We start from the raw sequence: 17,907 nt of genomic DNA on the forward strand, positions 1-17,907 counted from the left end.
GTAACCAAGGCGTACTAGCCACCCGCATGATTCTTAACAGAAAACACCCCGAGCCTAGCACTATGTATGCGTCGGGACCCAAACATATCAATGGACAGTCTAACCAGACCCCACATTGATCCTTCAAGGCAACTGGGAGAACGACAAGAAGGTTGTCATGCTTCATATTCTCCACTATTTTTTTATTAAAAAAGAAAGAAACACCGACTGGCATGAATCCCACATGACGCAGCCGAGGGTAATTCTTTTTTACATTTTTACATCCCGTCATTCTCACCACATAGGAGAGACGGAACTCCTCAGAGAGACTTCCCACGTGAGCCATAGATTGAAAAGTCACGGTAACATTGAGTCATGTGACCAACCGACTCAAGTTACGCGTATATCGAGCGTAGTAGAACAGTAAGTTCTTACGCTCTGCCCCGACAACTTGACAACAACAGACCCTACATACGGGTCTAAACTCACGGAAGTCATCGTCCAATAGCAACGCGCCTAGTGACGTGTGCTATGATGGGGGGAAACCCAAGACTCAAACGCCTGTGATGGGTGCAGAGTCTGGGAAACCCTCCCCCCCCCCCCCCCGCCTCTTTGCCAAGCCACCTAACAGCTTGGCCCTGACTGAACGAAAAAAGAGTCCAATAAACCCCCTGACCAATCAGAAGAGGGAAGGAGGGGTTTATCCGGCACCCCCTCACAAGCCCAACCCTTGCGTACGACAACAACAATAGCCATATGATACCTTTAGTAGCAATGCTAATGAATAGTGCAAGCTAATACAATGCACGCTAACCACAGACACATCTGTGAACAGGGTTTATAGCAAGACCAAGTTGTGTGTGTGTGAATCCGACACCCGCATCCATGTTGTAACACAGAAAAAATTGATAGAGAGAGAGAGCGGCTGAGCCGCGGTACGTTTTCATACGAGCATTACTGCAAACCAACACAATAGTGTTGCAGCTCAATATCACTGTGTAAGCAACAGAGCACACAACTAACCTCTACCTTTATGTGGAGATTCAGGTCGAAGCAGAAGAAAACCTTTTTCAACCGAGTGTAGGCTGCAGGCCTTGCTTAAGCTCTAACATGAATGTAACATCTAGCCCTCCTATCAACCCATACTAGCGAAAGATTCACACGTTGCAACCCCATCATATGTTTGGTGAATAAACACAGTTTGTTAACAAAAAATACAGTCCCCCTTTAGAGGGGACTCTTTATTTTCGAACAAAATCATAGAGGGGCCGGGAAGGGAAACAGGGGGGGACCACAGAGGGAAAAAGTCACTGAAGTCTTTAGCGACGCCTGCCACGAGCCGCTCGGGGTTTTCCACCCCGTGGAGCTCCGGAGGGACGGTAAATGATCGGCGGCTGGTCTCGACGATCCCTACCGTCGCCTCCAGGCGTAGATGGGCCGGCTGCAGTGGCGGAGGCGCCCTCTCTCCTCCTGGCCTTCTTCGCTGAAGGTCCAGCAGTGGCGGTGGTGGCAGCGGCGCCCACGGCGGAGGGACCTTGACGACGTGGCGGCCGTCTGACTCCACCGGCAACATCGGGCGGGGGGAAATGAGGCTGGAGCACGGAGCGTTCCTCCTGCATCTCCCTGCAGGTTGAGGTCATCAGCTGCAGTGCTGACCCGAATAGTCCAGCATCGGAGAGGGGTGCCGTCAGAAGGGGAGTCCTCTTCTTCTCCGGCACACGCGCCTGCTCCAGCCAAAGGTGGCGCTGGATCAGAGTGGCCAGGGCGCGCACTTTCCCAGCGGCTATAGCCTGCGGCTGAGTCAGATGCAGGATGGATCCTGCCGACTGGGCGAGCTGATCATGCTGTAAATCAGTCAGCTCCGTGCCGCCCGTCAATATCCCGGACATGAATCTCGCCAGCTGCGCGATGTTAGAAGCGGCAGCCAGAGATTGTGTTCCGGTGATAAATGACTGGTCGCTCCAAAATGCCAACCGCCTCGCCGATTTCCCTTGGGGACCCCGGCTTCCGTAACGGCTCCCACACCACTTCAGGACAAAGGAGCGCCGCCATCGGCCTATCAAGCCGTGGCATGCCCTCCTTCATGCCGTTTACCAAACCCGCCACCCGCGTGACTTGCGCGTAGGCGGGAGTAAGGCCCATGATGTGGGAGACCACCTGGCCCTGACGGACATAGGCCGCCATTGAGGGGAAAAATGGGTAGACAACGTCCTCTCACCGAGCGACGTTGCCATAGATGACCTATGAGATCATCAGGGACAGGAACAGGCAGTGGCTGCGGCACGCCGTTTGCGACTGCCGCCGCCGCCATGAGCTCGGGAAACAAAGCATGCAGCTCCCCCTGCATACTTTCCTCCTCCGAGCCCGCGTCCCTCACATACTACTGGTCAAGGAGCCACATTCTGATGTGGCTGATAGTAGGGCATCCCGCCGCCGAGTCGGAGGTTCTAACCCAACATCTTCGGACGGGGAACCCCAAGAAGACATCTCACCCCCCTCCAGTGTTACCTGGACAGGCAGGGGACATGTCTCCACCGAGCCTTCAAACAAGAACCCGTCCGCCTCTATCATGTAGTCCTCTGTCTCCATCGGGCATGTAGTGACCGACGCATCCTCATCTGGCTCCAGCAACTCACCAAAACCAGGCCGTTCGCATCTGCAAGCCACCATCTTGCGACAGGAGCGAGCTGACACAAAAAGTTTGTGTCTCAAATCCCCCGCAACCAAAGGAACCGGCCGCCCAACAGCGGACGATTCCCCGGAAGCAGAGGAACCAGAGCCGGAACCAGGCCATCGCACAGGAGACGGCACTGGTGCACCAGCTCCTTGGAGAGGCAAACTACCCATCGGACGCCTACCAGGCGTGGTTGCCGACCACGAGAGAGGCCTCAACCCCGCTCCAAGATGCACGACAGAGGAGGCAATGGAGAACCGCTGGTGAAGAGTGGCGTTGCGAGCGCGACCCTCCGAAGTAGACATTATGCTTTTTTCTTTCGAAATATATGAGAGAAGAAAAAAGCAAGAAAAAATTTAAACACGTCTCAACTTTCTTCAGCTAACAACCTCGTCAAGTGTGGGATCTACCGAAGGCACTTCCTTGTGGTGAAAGTGAAGAAGGAGGCGAGTAGGTGACCACACACCTGCTTATGAAGGTAAGCGGATAGGGGTGTGGCCAGATGAATGTTGGGATGTAAAGGTACATTGTGGACTTTTTTATTCAGTGCTCGTGCACGAAGTGAAGTGCGTGCAGATGACGCTGAGCGGCAGCCATAATGAAATAGAACTCGAGTTAACCTAATTTATACAAATGGAAGTATTGATTTCGCCGTAACAAATCATTAAAAAAATATACCGTTAACTGGAATATGTTGTTTATTTACACATATGTTGGATTATGTAATTGGTTTGTCATGACAAACCAATAAAAAATCGCGAATTAACCGGTGGTTATCCTATTATATTAACATATCTACAACAACACACTAACGTCAATATAATTACATGCATCATTGTTTACAATGAACGGTGGGGCTAATCGAAAGTACTGGACACGGACAAGTTAAACAGCAATCAATTAATTTAATATAACAGTCCGGTTCCGTGTTTGTTGGTGTCTGTAGATTGTTGGTGAACAACTAACTTTAGGTTAGTTTAACTTATCCGTGTACAGTCCTTTCGATTAGCCCCACCGTTCATTGTAAACAATGATGCATGTAATTATATTAACGTTACTGTGTGTTGTTGTAGCTATGTTAATATAATAGGATAACCACTGGTTAATTCGCGATTTTTTATTGGTTTGTCATGACAAACCAATTACATAATCCAACATATGTGTAAAGAAATGTAGCGATTAATGATTTGTTACGGCGAAATCAATACTTCCATTTGTATAAATTAGGTTAACTCGAGTTAATGGCTGAGGGGCTTATCGCGGCTCATGCGCGCGCTCGGCCAATCAGAGCAACGCGGAAGGGAGGGTTGCTTGCCGAAAGGATACAAGCCTCCCGGGCAGTGTGTTGAATTGTCCTTGAGCAAGACACTTAACCCCTAACTGCTCCCAATGAGCAGGTTGGCACCTTGCATAGTTACCTCCGCCGTCGGTGTGTGAATGTGTGAGTGAATGGGTCAAATGTGAGGAACAAATTGGAAAGCGCTTTGGATAAAAGCTGCTATATAATGATTTGATTTGATTTGAAATCATTATTTCGAACATGTAAATACAAACAATATAAAACAAAAACAAATCATTGATCTCTAGCAATGGGTCCTACTAATCACCCAAAAGTACCAGAAAATACCAGAAAATACCAGAAAATACCCCAAAATACCCCAAAGTATACCGCAAAATACCAGAAACTACCCCAAAATACCCCAAAATACCAGAAAATACCAGAAAATACCAGAACCTACCCCAAAATACCCCAAAGTATACCCAAAATACCAGAAACTACCCCAAAATACCCCAAAATACCAGAAAATACCCCAAAATACCCCAAAGTATACCCCAAAATACCAGAAAATACCCCAAAATACCCCAAAATACCCCAAAGTATACCCCAAAATACCAGAAACTACCCCAAAATACCAGAAACGACCCCAAAATACCCCAAAGTATACCCCAAAATACCAGAAACTACCCCAAAAAACTACCCCAAAATACCAGAAAATACCAGAAACGACCCCAAAATACCCCAAAGTATACCCCAAAATACCAGAAACTACCCCAAAATACCCCAAAATACCAGAAACGACCCCAAAATACCCCAAAGTATACCCCAAAATACCAGAAACTACCCCAAAATACCCCAAAATACCAGAAAATACCAGAAAATACCAGAAACGACCCCAAAGTATACCCCAAAATACCAGAAACTACCCCAAAATACCAGAAAATACCAGAAAATACCAGAAACGACCCCAAAATACCCCAAAGTATACCCCAAAATACCAGAAACTACCCCAAAATACCCCAAAATACCCCAAAATACCAGAAAATACCAGAAAATACCCCAAAGTATACCCCAAAATACCAGAAACTACCCCAAAATACCCCAAAGTATACCCCAAAATACCAGAAACTACCCCAAAATACCCCAAAATACCAGAAAATACCAGAAAATACCAGAAACGACCCCAAAGTATACCCCAAAATACCAGAAACTACCCCAAAATACCCCAAAATACCAGAAAATACCAGAAAATACCAGAAACTACCCCAAAATACCCCAAATTATACCACAAAATACCAGAAACTACCCCAAAATACCCCAAAGTATACCCCAAAATACCAGAAACTACCCCAAAATACCAGAAACTACCCCAAAATACCCCAAAGTATACCCCAAAATACCAGAAACTACCCCAAAATACCCCAAAATACCAGAAAATACCAGAAAATACCAGACACTACCCCAAAATACCCCAAAGTATCCCCCAAAATACCAGAAACTACCCCAAAATACCCCAAAATACCAGAAAATACCAGAAAATACCCCAAAATACCCCAAAGTATACCCCAAAATACCAGAAACTACCCCAAAATACCAGAAACGACCCCAAAATACCAGAAAATACCAGGAAATACCAGAAACGACCCCAAAGTATACCCCAAAATACCAGAAACTACCCCAAAATACCCCAAAATACCAGAAAATACCAGAAAATACCAGAAACCACCCCAAAGTATACCCCAAAATACCAGAAACTACCCCAAAATACCAGAAACTATTCCAAAATACCCCAAAGTATACCCCAAAATACCAGAAACTACCCCAAAATACCAGAAAATACCAGAAAATACCAGACACTACCCCAAAATACCCCAAAGTATACCCCAAAATACCAGAAACTACCCCAAAATACCCCAAAATACCAGGAAATACCAGAAACTACCCCAAAATACCCCAAAGTATATTCCAAAATACCAGAAACTACCCCAAAATACCCCAAAATACCAGGAAATACCAGAAAATACCCCAAAATACCCCAAAGTATACCCCAAAATACCAGAAACTACCCCAAAATACCCCAAAATACCAGAAACTACCAGAAACTACCCCAAAATACCCCAAAGTATACCCCAAAATACCAGAAACTACCCCAAAATACCCCAAAATACCAGAATATACATCAGGATCCCCCATTTTCAATTCATTAATGACATTTATGACATACAGATACAGATATAAAAATCTAATCTAATCATCTAATCTAATCTAATCATGACATTTATGACATACATGACATACAGATATACAGTACTGTTACATTTGTGACATACAAGATATGCAAATATACAATACTGTATTTTGGGGTATTTTGGGGGTATTTTCTGGTACACCAAGGTTATAGAAGCTGGAGGAAGGTTATAGGAGCTGGAGGAAGGTTATAGACACTGGAGGAAGATTATAGGAGCTGGAGCAAGGGAACAGTGGAACCGTCGACCCAGAAGGAGAAGCCTTGAGTGTGTTTGGTGAAGGATCTCGGGGCCAGTGATAAGGATTTCATATTGCAGTTTAACTTAAGGAAATCGGTGTGCATCCATGTTTTTACATCTACAAGGCAGTGGGGGAGGGCATCATCACACCTGAATGCAACTGGACTCTCCTGATTCACAAGACCTTCAGCTTCACAGATATGGGTCCCAATTGATAACAGAACAGACCAATCAGAAAACAGGTTATATTCCTAGACTCACCAATGAAATGTCCACATATAAGTCCATGACAGAGGCATCAGCCAGTTAAAGGTGCTATAGATAACATTTGTATTCATAGGGATGTAACGGTATCTGTATTTGTCCCGTGACATCGCCAGTATCGGGAACTCGTGTTGCCAAATGCAGATGATGAATCAATCAATCAAATGTATTTGTATAGCACATTTAAACATGACACTTGTCAACCAAAGTGCTTCACAGTGAGTCGCGTACCTAATAAAAAAGAAAGTGCTCTTAACACTTTCAGCGCCAGCCGTGTAAGCCATCCTTGTACTCATTGCGCCACCGCTGTAAGAGATAGGGATTTTCACTGTGTGTCGCTGTGTTTGCAGGGCTATATCTGTATATATTTTTTTTTTTTTTGATTTTTTTCCCCCTCCTTTTTCCTCCGATTTTCTCCCATCCCAATGTTAGTCGTTATGCCAATTCCCAATCACCTTCCTGGTCGCTGCGCACTTACCCCCCACAGTCGGTCTGGGAGAGTGGAGGCTATCACGTGCTTCCTCCGACACACGTCTAGCCAATCAACCGCTTCTTTTCACCTGGCAGCGCGGACTCTCACTGAGAGGGTGTAACGTGTGGAAGGATAACACTACCCCCCTTAGATCCTATCCGTGCTGAGCAGGTGCCCGACCGAACTGTAGGAGTCGCTGTTTACAACGACCCGGACCCACCCCGCCAGCTTTCCCACCCTCTAATACTGCCAATTGTATTAGTGTGAACGGCCAGCCAAGCTGGTGAAGCGTCTCCGGCGTTGGTGACGAACGCAATCTCCGCTACGCCACCTGACCGCCTGGCTATATCTGTATTCTATATTATAGCTATGGAGACAATACTACGGCCCATTTGACATTAACTATCCCTCGTTCAACATGTGAAAAAGAAGAAATTTTTTCATGTATACGTTTGCGTGTTATACCGTGGTGAATATTGTATAGTTTAAGAGTGATCCTGGCTAATTCCTGGTAACCGTGCTATGGAGCGATATGTGAATTTAGCTAAAAGCGTTCGCGTTGCTCGCCTGAACACGCTACTATTTCCAAATCAAAGGTATATAATAGGTATTATGTTTCATCATGAATGCATGAAAGGGGGGGGGGTAGTTTTTTGATGCTTTGATCGTCAGCAACGGCATACGTTTTGGAGTACGTTATGATAGTTGCGATCGATGTGAAATCATTGTTGGATCAAAGTAGGATTGATGTCATAATAGTCCTTACCTTTACTAGGAGGTATCCCAAAAAGAATATTCCAATTGTCTGATCGCGATTTTCAGTATTGGTGTCGATCGGGTCCCTGACATGAAGTGGCACAAGATATGCCTCAAGTGTGCTGAACATGTTTCGAAGTGGTCGGATGAAGCGATTTACTTGGCTTGGTCTAAATTCTCCGCCCGGACGAAATTAGATGTGACACACAGTGTGAAATAAGGTTTCAAAGGGTGGGTGATACTGCCACCTAGCAGGATGCGGCCGGTATTGCACTCTGTGTGTTCTGTATTATAGCTGTGAAGACAATGGTGTGGCTAATTTGACAGACATTACTTGTAGTGTAACATGGAAAAATTGTTTGTTTCTACACACTGTAGTTTGTAGTTTATTACACGCTAAACATCGCGCATTTCCAAGATAATCCAGTCTTTTTTCATATATTGCGAGATAAAACGTTATGTGCAATAAGCCGTTCTGGTTGATTCCCTGAACCCCCAAATACTCCCAAATCAAAGGTATATAACATGTATACCTTCACAAAATCATCAAGGGGGCATGTTTTACGTCCGGTGAAACACAGAACTGTGATCGTTAGAAAAACACGTTTCAGATTCGGTAAAATAGACATAGAATATACCTTACCTTAGCCAGAAGGTATTAAAAAAATTATAATTCCAAGTGATCGCATCGCCATCACGATTACCAGTGTATATATCTATACACGTTTCGATTGTAAAATACGCTTAGGCAACGGAATTTCGAGGCAATAAATGTGAATTTCTGTTCAAGCAGGAGGAGGGGCCACTACCAAGGGGGAAAAAAGGAGGCTGTGTATCAACACCAAGCCATTCCAGTTCAGACACAGACGATACTGCCACCTGGTGATAGTCGATCAGCATTGCAATTCAAACATATACAAACGAGCCAGGGACGGCTAGAATGATCCAGATGATGATTTAGAACGGGGATCAGAGGAAAAAGATCAAAGGATCAAAACTAGGGATGCTCGATATTGGCTTTTTTACCGATACCGATATACCGATATTGTCCAACTCTTAATTTCCGATACCGATATCAACCGATATCAACCGATATATGCAGGATCCCCCCCCCCCCAAAATGGAATAATTTCAGGTAATTAACATTACATATCTCTTGTTGTGGAATTAACACAACATTATGCATACTTTTGACAATAAATAAAATCAGAATTTGTTCTTACTTGCTTGCCTGGGTAAATAAAGGTTATAGAAATGTAAAAAGAATTAATTAAAAAAGAAATATAAAAAAATTAAATTGAAAACCGATACCGATATTTTCCGATATCACATTTTAATGCCGATATCGGCCGATAATATCGGTAGGCCGATAATATCGGACATCCCTAATCAAAACCCAGAGAAATCTCTGGTCTGGCGCTCAACCGTTGGCGAGTTAACCCGGGATATCTCGGGTCTGGCGCCCAATGTGTTAAAGTATAAATAAACAGAACATATAAACAACCAACAGACAAACAAAGAAACGGAACAACATGTCAAAACAAACAGGCAAGAGTCAGAGTGAGTCAGGGAAGGCTAGGGAGTATAGATGAGTTTTGAGTTTAGATTTAAAAGACTCGATGGAGGGGGCGTGGGGATGCTGTTCCAGAGGTCAGGGGCTGCGACAGCAAAAGCAAAAAAACGTCCTTGCTGTGACTCGTCATTCAAATAAGATTTAAAATCAAATGTATTTGTAAAGTCTGCAATCACACGTTAATGTCCCCATGGGCTGGACAAGTCTTCTTTAAAACAGGTCAAGAAGAAGCATCACAATAAATCAAGAACAAAAAAAACATCATGAAATCCAACACAACACTCCCAGACATACCCCAGCAAAGGTAAGGAAAAACTCACTAAAAACCTAGCAATTATGTAAAAAGCATGACAGAAACCTTAGAAGGGCCATTCAAGGGGGGATAGTAGTGTTGCTATGGATAATCAATGAAAATAAAACCGGCGAAATATTTGGTATGTATGAACATATACATGTAATAAAAAACACAAATATGTACATGCAGTAGTAAGTGGGATACATAACAACATTTTCGAAAGATTTAAATAGAAAATAGCTAAGAACAACAACAACAACAAAAGAGAAAGCATAAAGAAACGAGCACTAGTGTGAGAATAGGAAAAAGTGTAAATTAAACAAAATAAATATATATGCTGGTAGGGCTGGGCTATTAATCCATTTTCAATTTCAATTCATATTTTGTCTTCCTACGACCATGAAAACAAGATAATCAAGATAAAATTACATACTGTGTTGCTCTCATGTTGTCTTGTGTTACAAGCGCACCCTTCCCACACAGAAAGTCCCCCTGCAGAGGTTCGAACTCAGGACCTTCTTGCTGTGAGGCAGCAGTGGTAACCACTGAGCCACCGTGCCGTAACCTTCCTGCTGACGTGTTGTACAGAACATGTAAGTAGTTTTGGATAAAAGCGTCAGCTAAATGACTAAATGTAAAAATGTAAGGTGGTGCGCCACCGGGCCGCCCCGTGATGAGGATTTTGGCCATAATCTAGTAGCCCTGTCTCCCAGTACAACGACCTATTGCCATGACAACTTTAAACTGTTTTAAACAGTAATCCAGAACCATTTTAAATTTTTTTTATTTACTTTTTTATTGCATTGCACTATTGCACTATTTTACTCTGTCTATTCTATCTTACTCTTTTTATTATTGTCTATTTTTAAAACTGAATCAAACCATGAACAAGGTGGCCTGTTGGGATGTTAGTTAGATCCTAATGTGAAAAGATTTGATTTTTATATGTCTGCACTTTATGTGCTCATTTTAAGCCTGTCTTTTCTCTGTTGTGAAGCACTTTGAGCTGCAGTTTCTGTATGAAAGGTGCTATACAAATAAAGTTGTATTATTATTATTGCCATGACAGCGTCACAGACAGCAGCTCACCCGTGGTGATGTTGTCCAGCAGCGTGGTCGGCATGCAGAAGATCCCGACCAGCAGGTCGCTGACGGCCAGGTTCAGGATGAACAGGTTGGTGACGGTGTGCATGTTCTTGCTCCGCAGCACGATGAAGCACACCACGCCGTTCCCCACCATGCACACCAGGAAGATCAGCAGGTAGGACACCATGAAGATGGCGGCGATGGCCGGCTGGTGCAGGTAAAATCCCACGTAGGTGATGTTGTTCTGGTTGGGGGTGAAGTGCTCCCTCGAGGCGTTCGAGAAGGTCCAGTTGTCGTACACATACGTGAGGTTGTTCTCAAGTCCTTCGTCCATTTTAGACCTGGAGGGGGAAATGATATTTACTATTATTATTACTATTATTGTTATAATAATTTATTATTATTATTATTATTATTATTTATTAAATTGTTTGTTATTTCCCTTTGATTCACACATTTTTAAAGAAAGAAAATCCATACCAGATACATGAGTGTATTTACATACATTAATATCATGGATACGAGTTCATACCTAAGTTAAGGTCTTAGTCGGGAGGAGAAGGATATGAGTTAAGGTCAGGTAATGTCTTAGTTTGGAGAAGAAGGATATGAGTTATGATCAGGTAAGGTCTTAGTCTGGAGAAGAAGGATATGAGTTAAGTTCAGGTAAGGTCTTAGTCAGGAGGAGAAGGATATGAGTTAAGTTCAGGTAATGTCTTAGTTTGGAGAAGAAGGATATGAGTTATGATCAGGTAAGGTCTTAGTCTGGAGAAGAAGGATATGAGTTAAGTTCAGGTAAGGTCTTAGTCAGGAGGAGAAGGATATGAGTTAAGTTCAGGTAAGGTCTTAGTCAGGAGGAGAAGGATATGAGTTAAGGTCAGGTAAGGTCTTAGTCAGGAGGAGAAGACGATTATATGCATTTTCATATCCTGATACGATACATGAGTAACCAGGAGTTTACACAGAGCACTCGCCCAACAACAAACACATCAGAATCCCAGCATCCTGAATAATACTTGGATATATATATTCCTGCAGTATTTACCAAGCATCAAGTTCTACAGTGCTTGCCTATACTACTGTAGGCCTGATGCAGGCCTTACTGATATTGTTGTATAACATCAGTACGCCCCACCTTGTATAACATCAGTATGCCCCACCTTGTATAACATCAGTACGCCCCACCTTGCCTTGTATAACATCAGTACGCCCCACCTTGCCTTGTATAACATCAGTACGCCCCACCTTGTATACATCAGTACGCCCCACCTTGTATAACATCAGTACGCCCCACCTCATATAACATCAGTACGCCCCACCTTGTATAACATCAGTGTTGTGAAGGATCAGATTAAACCGAATATGTATATTTATTTATATATATATATTTAATTGTATTTGTATATCGTTTGATATCCCCTGTATATTCCTTGTACAATATGCATTGAATATCCCCGTTTCTACTAAACAGCCCATAATAGTTCATTCTACCATTGGACGAGAACCTGGCGCCAGGTTGCCATACCCCTAGGTCCAAGTTCAATCGTGCCGCCTAACATGTCGAGGCAACCCCCGGTTCCGCGCAGTAATATGTCGGGCGAAATACGAATGGTACTATTTGTTCATAGCGCATATATATATGGCGCAAGTAAAGTAGAACTTTCTTTTTAGTCCAGTTCTTTACCCTCCAACAGAGTGACAGACGCAAAGCCTCCCCACGACGCACGTGCGGTGTAGTAAGGCCTACTTGGCCCAGAATAGGCATTGAGATATCGTGTAGATTAATAGTTGAATAGTCATAGTTTGGCACTATACCGTCGAGTTGGACGTATTCTATTAAGCTAATAATAGTCTATTTATGTATGGTGCATCGTTCGGTTAGAGTTCTAAAGTTATCAGTACCCCCATCGTTCCTGACGTTATCTGGACGCTTAACCAGGCTGGTCAGACCCCTAGTGGTGATTGCATCCGAGGAGCTCCGGGCCAAGAGCGACTGGACCTGTATATTGGATTACTCTACCCGGACGACGGCGAGCCTTCCACGGCTTGGATTATGCTTTGTGTGCTTTGATTATTCCATGGATAAAGGCCAACACTGCGGAGTGTTGGAATTACCCCCCGGAGAGGACTCCAGGTGAGACGGCGCTCTACACGTGAGGTCGCCTCACGTCTCTCCGTTGTGGACCGGCAGATACCATTCCACAGAGGGTCCAGCTGTATTCGTCTGCGGCCCGAGGTTCTGTGGGCACCGTGTCCAAGACTTTGGATTCTCCCAAGACACCGTCGGCCAGATGGGATACCGCCAGCGGCTTCTCTAACCCCCCCCTCCTACTGTCTTACAACCAGCGGGACCCCCCCCCCCCCCTTAGTGTATCCAGCTATAATCATTTAAGTACCATCGCTATCGTTTCCTAAATATTCCAGGTTGTATACGTACTCCCTGCGCAACCAGAGATTGGACATTCAATGTTGATTTACCTACGAATACTCATTTGCCATAAAAGTGCATATTTCATATTTCAAATCATAAATGTAATTAAGTGATCGTTGTATACACCCTTTGCTGTATTAAACCCTCGATTTGGTACATTTGTGTGGATTCGTTTCATCAGGTGGGAAAGTGTTCATCATACTTATATCTTGTACTGGGTGGCCAGAAGTTAAAGTACATGAGGTAGTGGTATTAAATATCATATCTAACAATACAGTCAGGGAATTGTACCCCTCAGTTACAATTGGTCCTTCGAGCCGGATGGTAACTAGTGTAATATTAATATAGTGTTATTAATATCGAAATGGCCTATGATGAACACTCCACGAAACGATCCTCCTAACCTAGAACGCCCGCGGCGCAGACGACAGACACCTCAGTACTTAGAGGCTTACACTGTCAGTCAACTACCTAGCCTTCGACAAACGGTAAACGCGGTAAAAGTAGAAAGTAAAATTATGTCTGACCTTAACGACCAGGTTTCCCCGACCACAGAGGCCCTAGTAGGTCCTAATGTAACTGACCAAGCTCACGGTGGGGACCAGGAGGGAATTGACATGCCTTTACCCCCCGCCACTACTCAAGAAGTAGTCCCCGACCAGCCCCGGGAGGAAGACAACCCTACAGAGAGAGAACTCTGCACGGAAGAAGAGGAGGAGAGCGCCGAGGAACTAGAGCTCCAGGACTCCCCAACGAGTACCCCCAGGAGCGGCTCACGCAGGAGCGGCTCACCTCCACAACCGCCTTCCCCCAGCGAAGCGGAGAGGATACTACAACAGGCGTTCCTCGTAAGCCTGACAGCCTCTACCGAACGCGATCGGCTCCAAGCACAGACGCTTAGCGAGCGCGAACGTCTCCAAGCACAGGCGACCAGCGAGCGCGAACACCTCCAAGCACAGCAACGGAGCGAAGAACAGCGCACACGTCTGGAGATGAGACGCTTCCAGACAGAAGAGAATATGGCAAGAGACCGGGCCGACGCCCAGCGTGCCGCTGCCGGTGCCCAAAGAGACGCAGAGCGCGACAGACTACAAGCGCAACTAATAGAGCAGCTGATAAAAAGGACAACTCCCTCTCCCTCCGCCAGGGGTTCAAGGAACTCGTCGAGACAACAGTCAAGAGCAGCGTCACCACAACGAGCAAGCGACCCTGAACTTGACCAACAGACCGAGTCTAGACCCCCCGCAGACCCCCTTCCCATACCGGTCCAAGCGAGACCCAGCTACAAGGAAGGAACGGCATACACTGCGGAGAAGCTAAATAGACGATTACAGGATCTGGAAGATCTGATAGAGGAAGAAGAGGGAGAAGAGGAGAACCAAGCCCGACGACAGCACAGTACTCCACCGGACCAGGAGGTCCCATACAGTCCAGGCTATACCCCCGCGGCGCTGCGCTACAGACCCCCGACTCTATTCACGGGTGAGCACGACGCACGACCAGCCCCGAGGAACAGTACCTGGACCAGCGGGCCATGGTACCCTGCCAGTACCAGCCCACAGCGAGGCGCAAGAGGGGACTCGCCCAGGAGGTCTCTCCCCCAACGCTCGCCGATGTATCAGCCATCCACGGCGTCATACAATGCCACACCGTCATTCCCAGACTTCGCCTATGAGAGTCGAGCACAGTACACGGAGCTCCGGATGTGCTTAGAGACAATGATGGTGGATGTCGCTGATGAACGCCACAAGTATGCAATATTACTGAAGCACCTGAAAGTACCGCGAGCGCACAATATAGCGCTAGCCTATGCTACCTCTTCGACTCCATACACAGCGGCCCTTGCAGCGCTGGATCAGAGATATGGACGTATATGGGATTACGTAATCCAGGAGATAAGGCATATTGATCGCCTACCCCCAGCCACAGACAATCGCTCACTAGACGACCTGTCAATCAAAGTGCAGTCCCTGGTGGGGATGCTGGGAGCGCAACGGGAGAAGGGCATGCATGAGCTATACGCCAACTCTAACGTCGAGAGGATTTTGGAGAAGCTGCCACCCGCAAGACAGGAGCGCTTTAGGCGGCAGAGGGATTACCGGGATCCCGACGGCCCCGAGCCATCCCTCCTTGATCTAGCCGACTTCCTGGCGAGAGAAGTCAGCAGCTTACGACTGGACACCTTCGGGCGGAGCACGCCAAGCTCCAGAGAGGGACCCAGGAGAATAAATGATGGAAGAAGATCGGTGACTGTCATGCACCAATCAGAGTCAGTACCGAGCAGTAAGAGTCACAGCACCCCCTCGAGAAAAGAGAAGTGGAAGATAGCGTGTCCCTACTGTGAGAAAGAACACTGGCTGTCACAATGTGACTCATTCACAAAGATGAATGCAGAAGAAGTGAGTCAATGGATAAAGTCCAACCGGCGCTGTTATCGATGTGCGTGGCCCCACATGGCAGCCGAATGCCGCCTAAAGAAAAGGTGCAGCCGGTGCGATGGAGCCCATCTAGATATACTACACGATAGTAACGGAAGACGGCCTATACCTGCACCACGGAGCGGCACCAAGGCAAGTGTCATGTACATTGACCCCGCCAGCAGCAGCGGAGCCCAAGTGCTCTTAAAGGTAGTCCGAGTGACATTGAGCTACCAAGATAAAGTCATGGACACTTACGCCGTCCTTGATGACGGGTCAGAGAAGACCCTTCTGCTCGCCTCCGCTGCGACCCAGCTGGGACTGCGGGGGAGCAAGAACGAAATGACGATTCGGACAATAAGAAGAGATTTAAAGACGATAAAGGGCGAGAATGTCTCCTTCACCATCGCAGCCAACGGGCAGCCAGAGCGACGGTACAAGATCACAAATGCTTTCACCAGCCAAGAAATAGGACTATCGCAGTACACCTACCCTGTCACCAAGTTGATGGATAAATATGTGCACCTGCGCCAATTACCTATCCCGCTCATAGACGGCGCTACCCCGACCCTGTTGATAGGCTCCGACCATGCAGAACTCATAGTCCCGATTGACCGGGTCCATACAGGCCCCCGAGGCTGTCCTGCAGCAGTCGAGACCCGCCTAGGGTGGACCCTCCAAGGCCCCCTCGCTAAATCTCTCAACCGAACAGCAGCCACTAGCTGCTTCCACTCCAGAACGACAGAAGAAGACACCACTCTCCTGCAGCATGTCGAGAGGCTATGGACCCTAGAGACAATGCCCTTTAAGAACGAAAAGAAAGATATTCGCTCTAAAGAAGACATCTACGCCATCAACCTACTCGAGCAGGGGACAAAGAGAGTCACAGTCGGCGGAGTGATGAGATACGCAACTCCACTCCTGAGGAGAGAGGGAATGCCCACCTTTCACGCAAAGAAAGACACAACGGAGCGCTATCTACTGAACACAGAGCGGCGCCTAGCCAAAGACCCCGCTCAAGAGAGTGTGTACCGAGCTGAGATCGAGAAGCTAATCACAGCGGGACACGTAACAAAGATTGACATTAAAGAGGCCGATCAGACGACCGAATCATGGTACGTGCCGCATCACAAGGATCGCATTGTGTTTAACTGCAGCTACCAGATCGGATCCCAAAATCTGAATAAAGAGCTCTTGCCCGGCCCCACACTCGGCCCCTCCCTACTAGGCGTGCTACTGCGCTTCCGCCAGGACAAGGTGGCTATAAGCGGGGATATCAAAGGGATGTTCTTGCAGGTGAGACTAGTAGAGGAGGACAAGCCTCTGCTACGGTTCCTATGGAGAGAGAAGATCGGAGATGAGAACCCATCCATCTACCAGTGGGAAGTACTCCCCTTCGGAACCACATGCAGCCCGTGCTGTGCTACCTTTGCACTACAGAAACACGTCACAGAGGACCCAGCAGCAGATGAAGAGGTCCAACACAGTGTGAAGAACAGCTTCTACGTGGACAACTGTTTACAAAGCGTTTCGACTCAAGAAGAAGCCGAGGCTCTCCTAATCAAGTTACGCGCCTCCCTAATCAAAGGCGGCTTTGATCTCAGGCAGTGGGCCAGCAGCGACCCGCACGTATTGCGCAGCCTCTCCTCCGCGGACAAGGCTGCCAGCAGCGAGACCTGGATGGCGACAATCCCAGGAGAAGCCCAAGAAATGACACTAGGACTAGTCTGGCGCTTCAAAACAGACTCGCTCCACTATAGACACAAACCCTTGGCTCCAGAGCAGGGAAGGTCGGCGGCGATACCGACCACCAGACGGAGTGTGTACAGAACACTCGCCAGACAATATGACCCGTTGGGATGTATTCTACCTTACACCACCAGGGCAAAGATGATTGTACGAGCACTATGGGACAAGGACCAGGGCTGGGACGACCCAATACCCGCACACCTTGCCTCAACATGGAGAGAGTGGGAGACGGAACTCCGCTCACTCCCAGGTGTCAATATACGCCGCAGCTACTTCCCATCCACAGTGAGGCCAGAGACATGCGAGATTGAGCTACACGTCTTCAGCGACGCCTCCGAAGTAGCCTACGGATCGGTGGCCTATTTGCGTGCCCAAGAGATGGGAGGAAAGATACACACTGCTTTCATCCTGGCCCGCTCAAGAATAGCCCCACGTAAGCAACAATC

The 17,907-nt window shown here is 46.6% G+C and overlaps 1 protein-coding gene across 1 annotated transcript in view; it reads right to left on the minus strand.

The window, feature by feature from the left end:
• LOC311248833 (neuropeptide FF receptor 2-like) overlaps window positions 1-11,198 on the minus strand; it is a gene marked incomplete at both ends in the record, with an annotated part of 96,794 nt that extends 85,596 nt beyond the window's left edge. Inside the window, one exon of the mRNA XM_084338054.1 lies at window positions 10,868-11,198. Coding sequence (XP_084194180.1) covers window positions 10,868-11,198 — 331 coding nt within the window. The remainder of the gene's footprint in view (window positions 1-10,867) is intronic.
• Between the last annotated feature and the right edge of the window lie 6,709 nt (window positions 11,199-17,907).

Source organism: Notolepis coatsorum (assembly GCF_963971535.1).
Source record: "Notolepis coatsorum genome assembly, chromosome: 2".
Lineage (NCBI taxonomy): Eukaryota > Metazoa > Chordata > Actinopteri > Aulopiformes > Paralepididae > Notolepis > Notolepis coatsorum.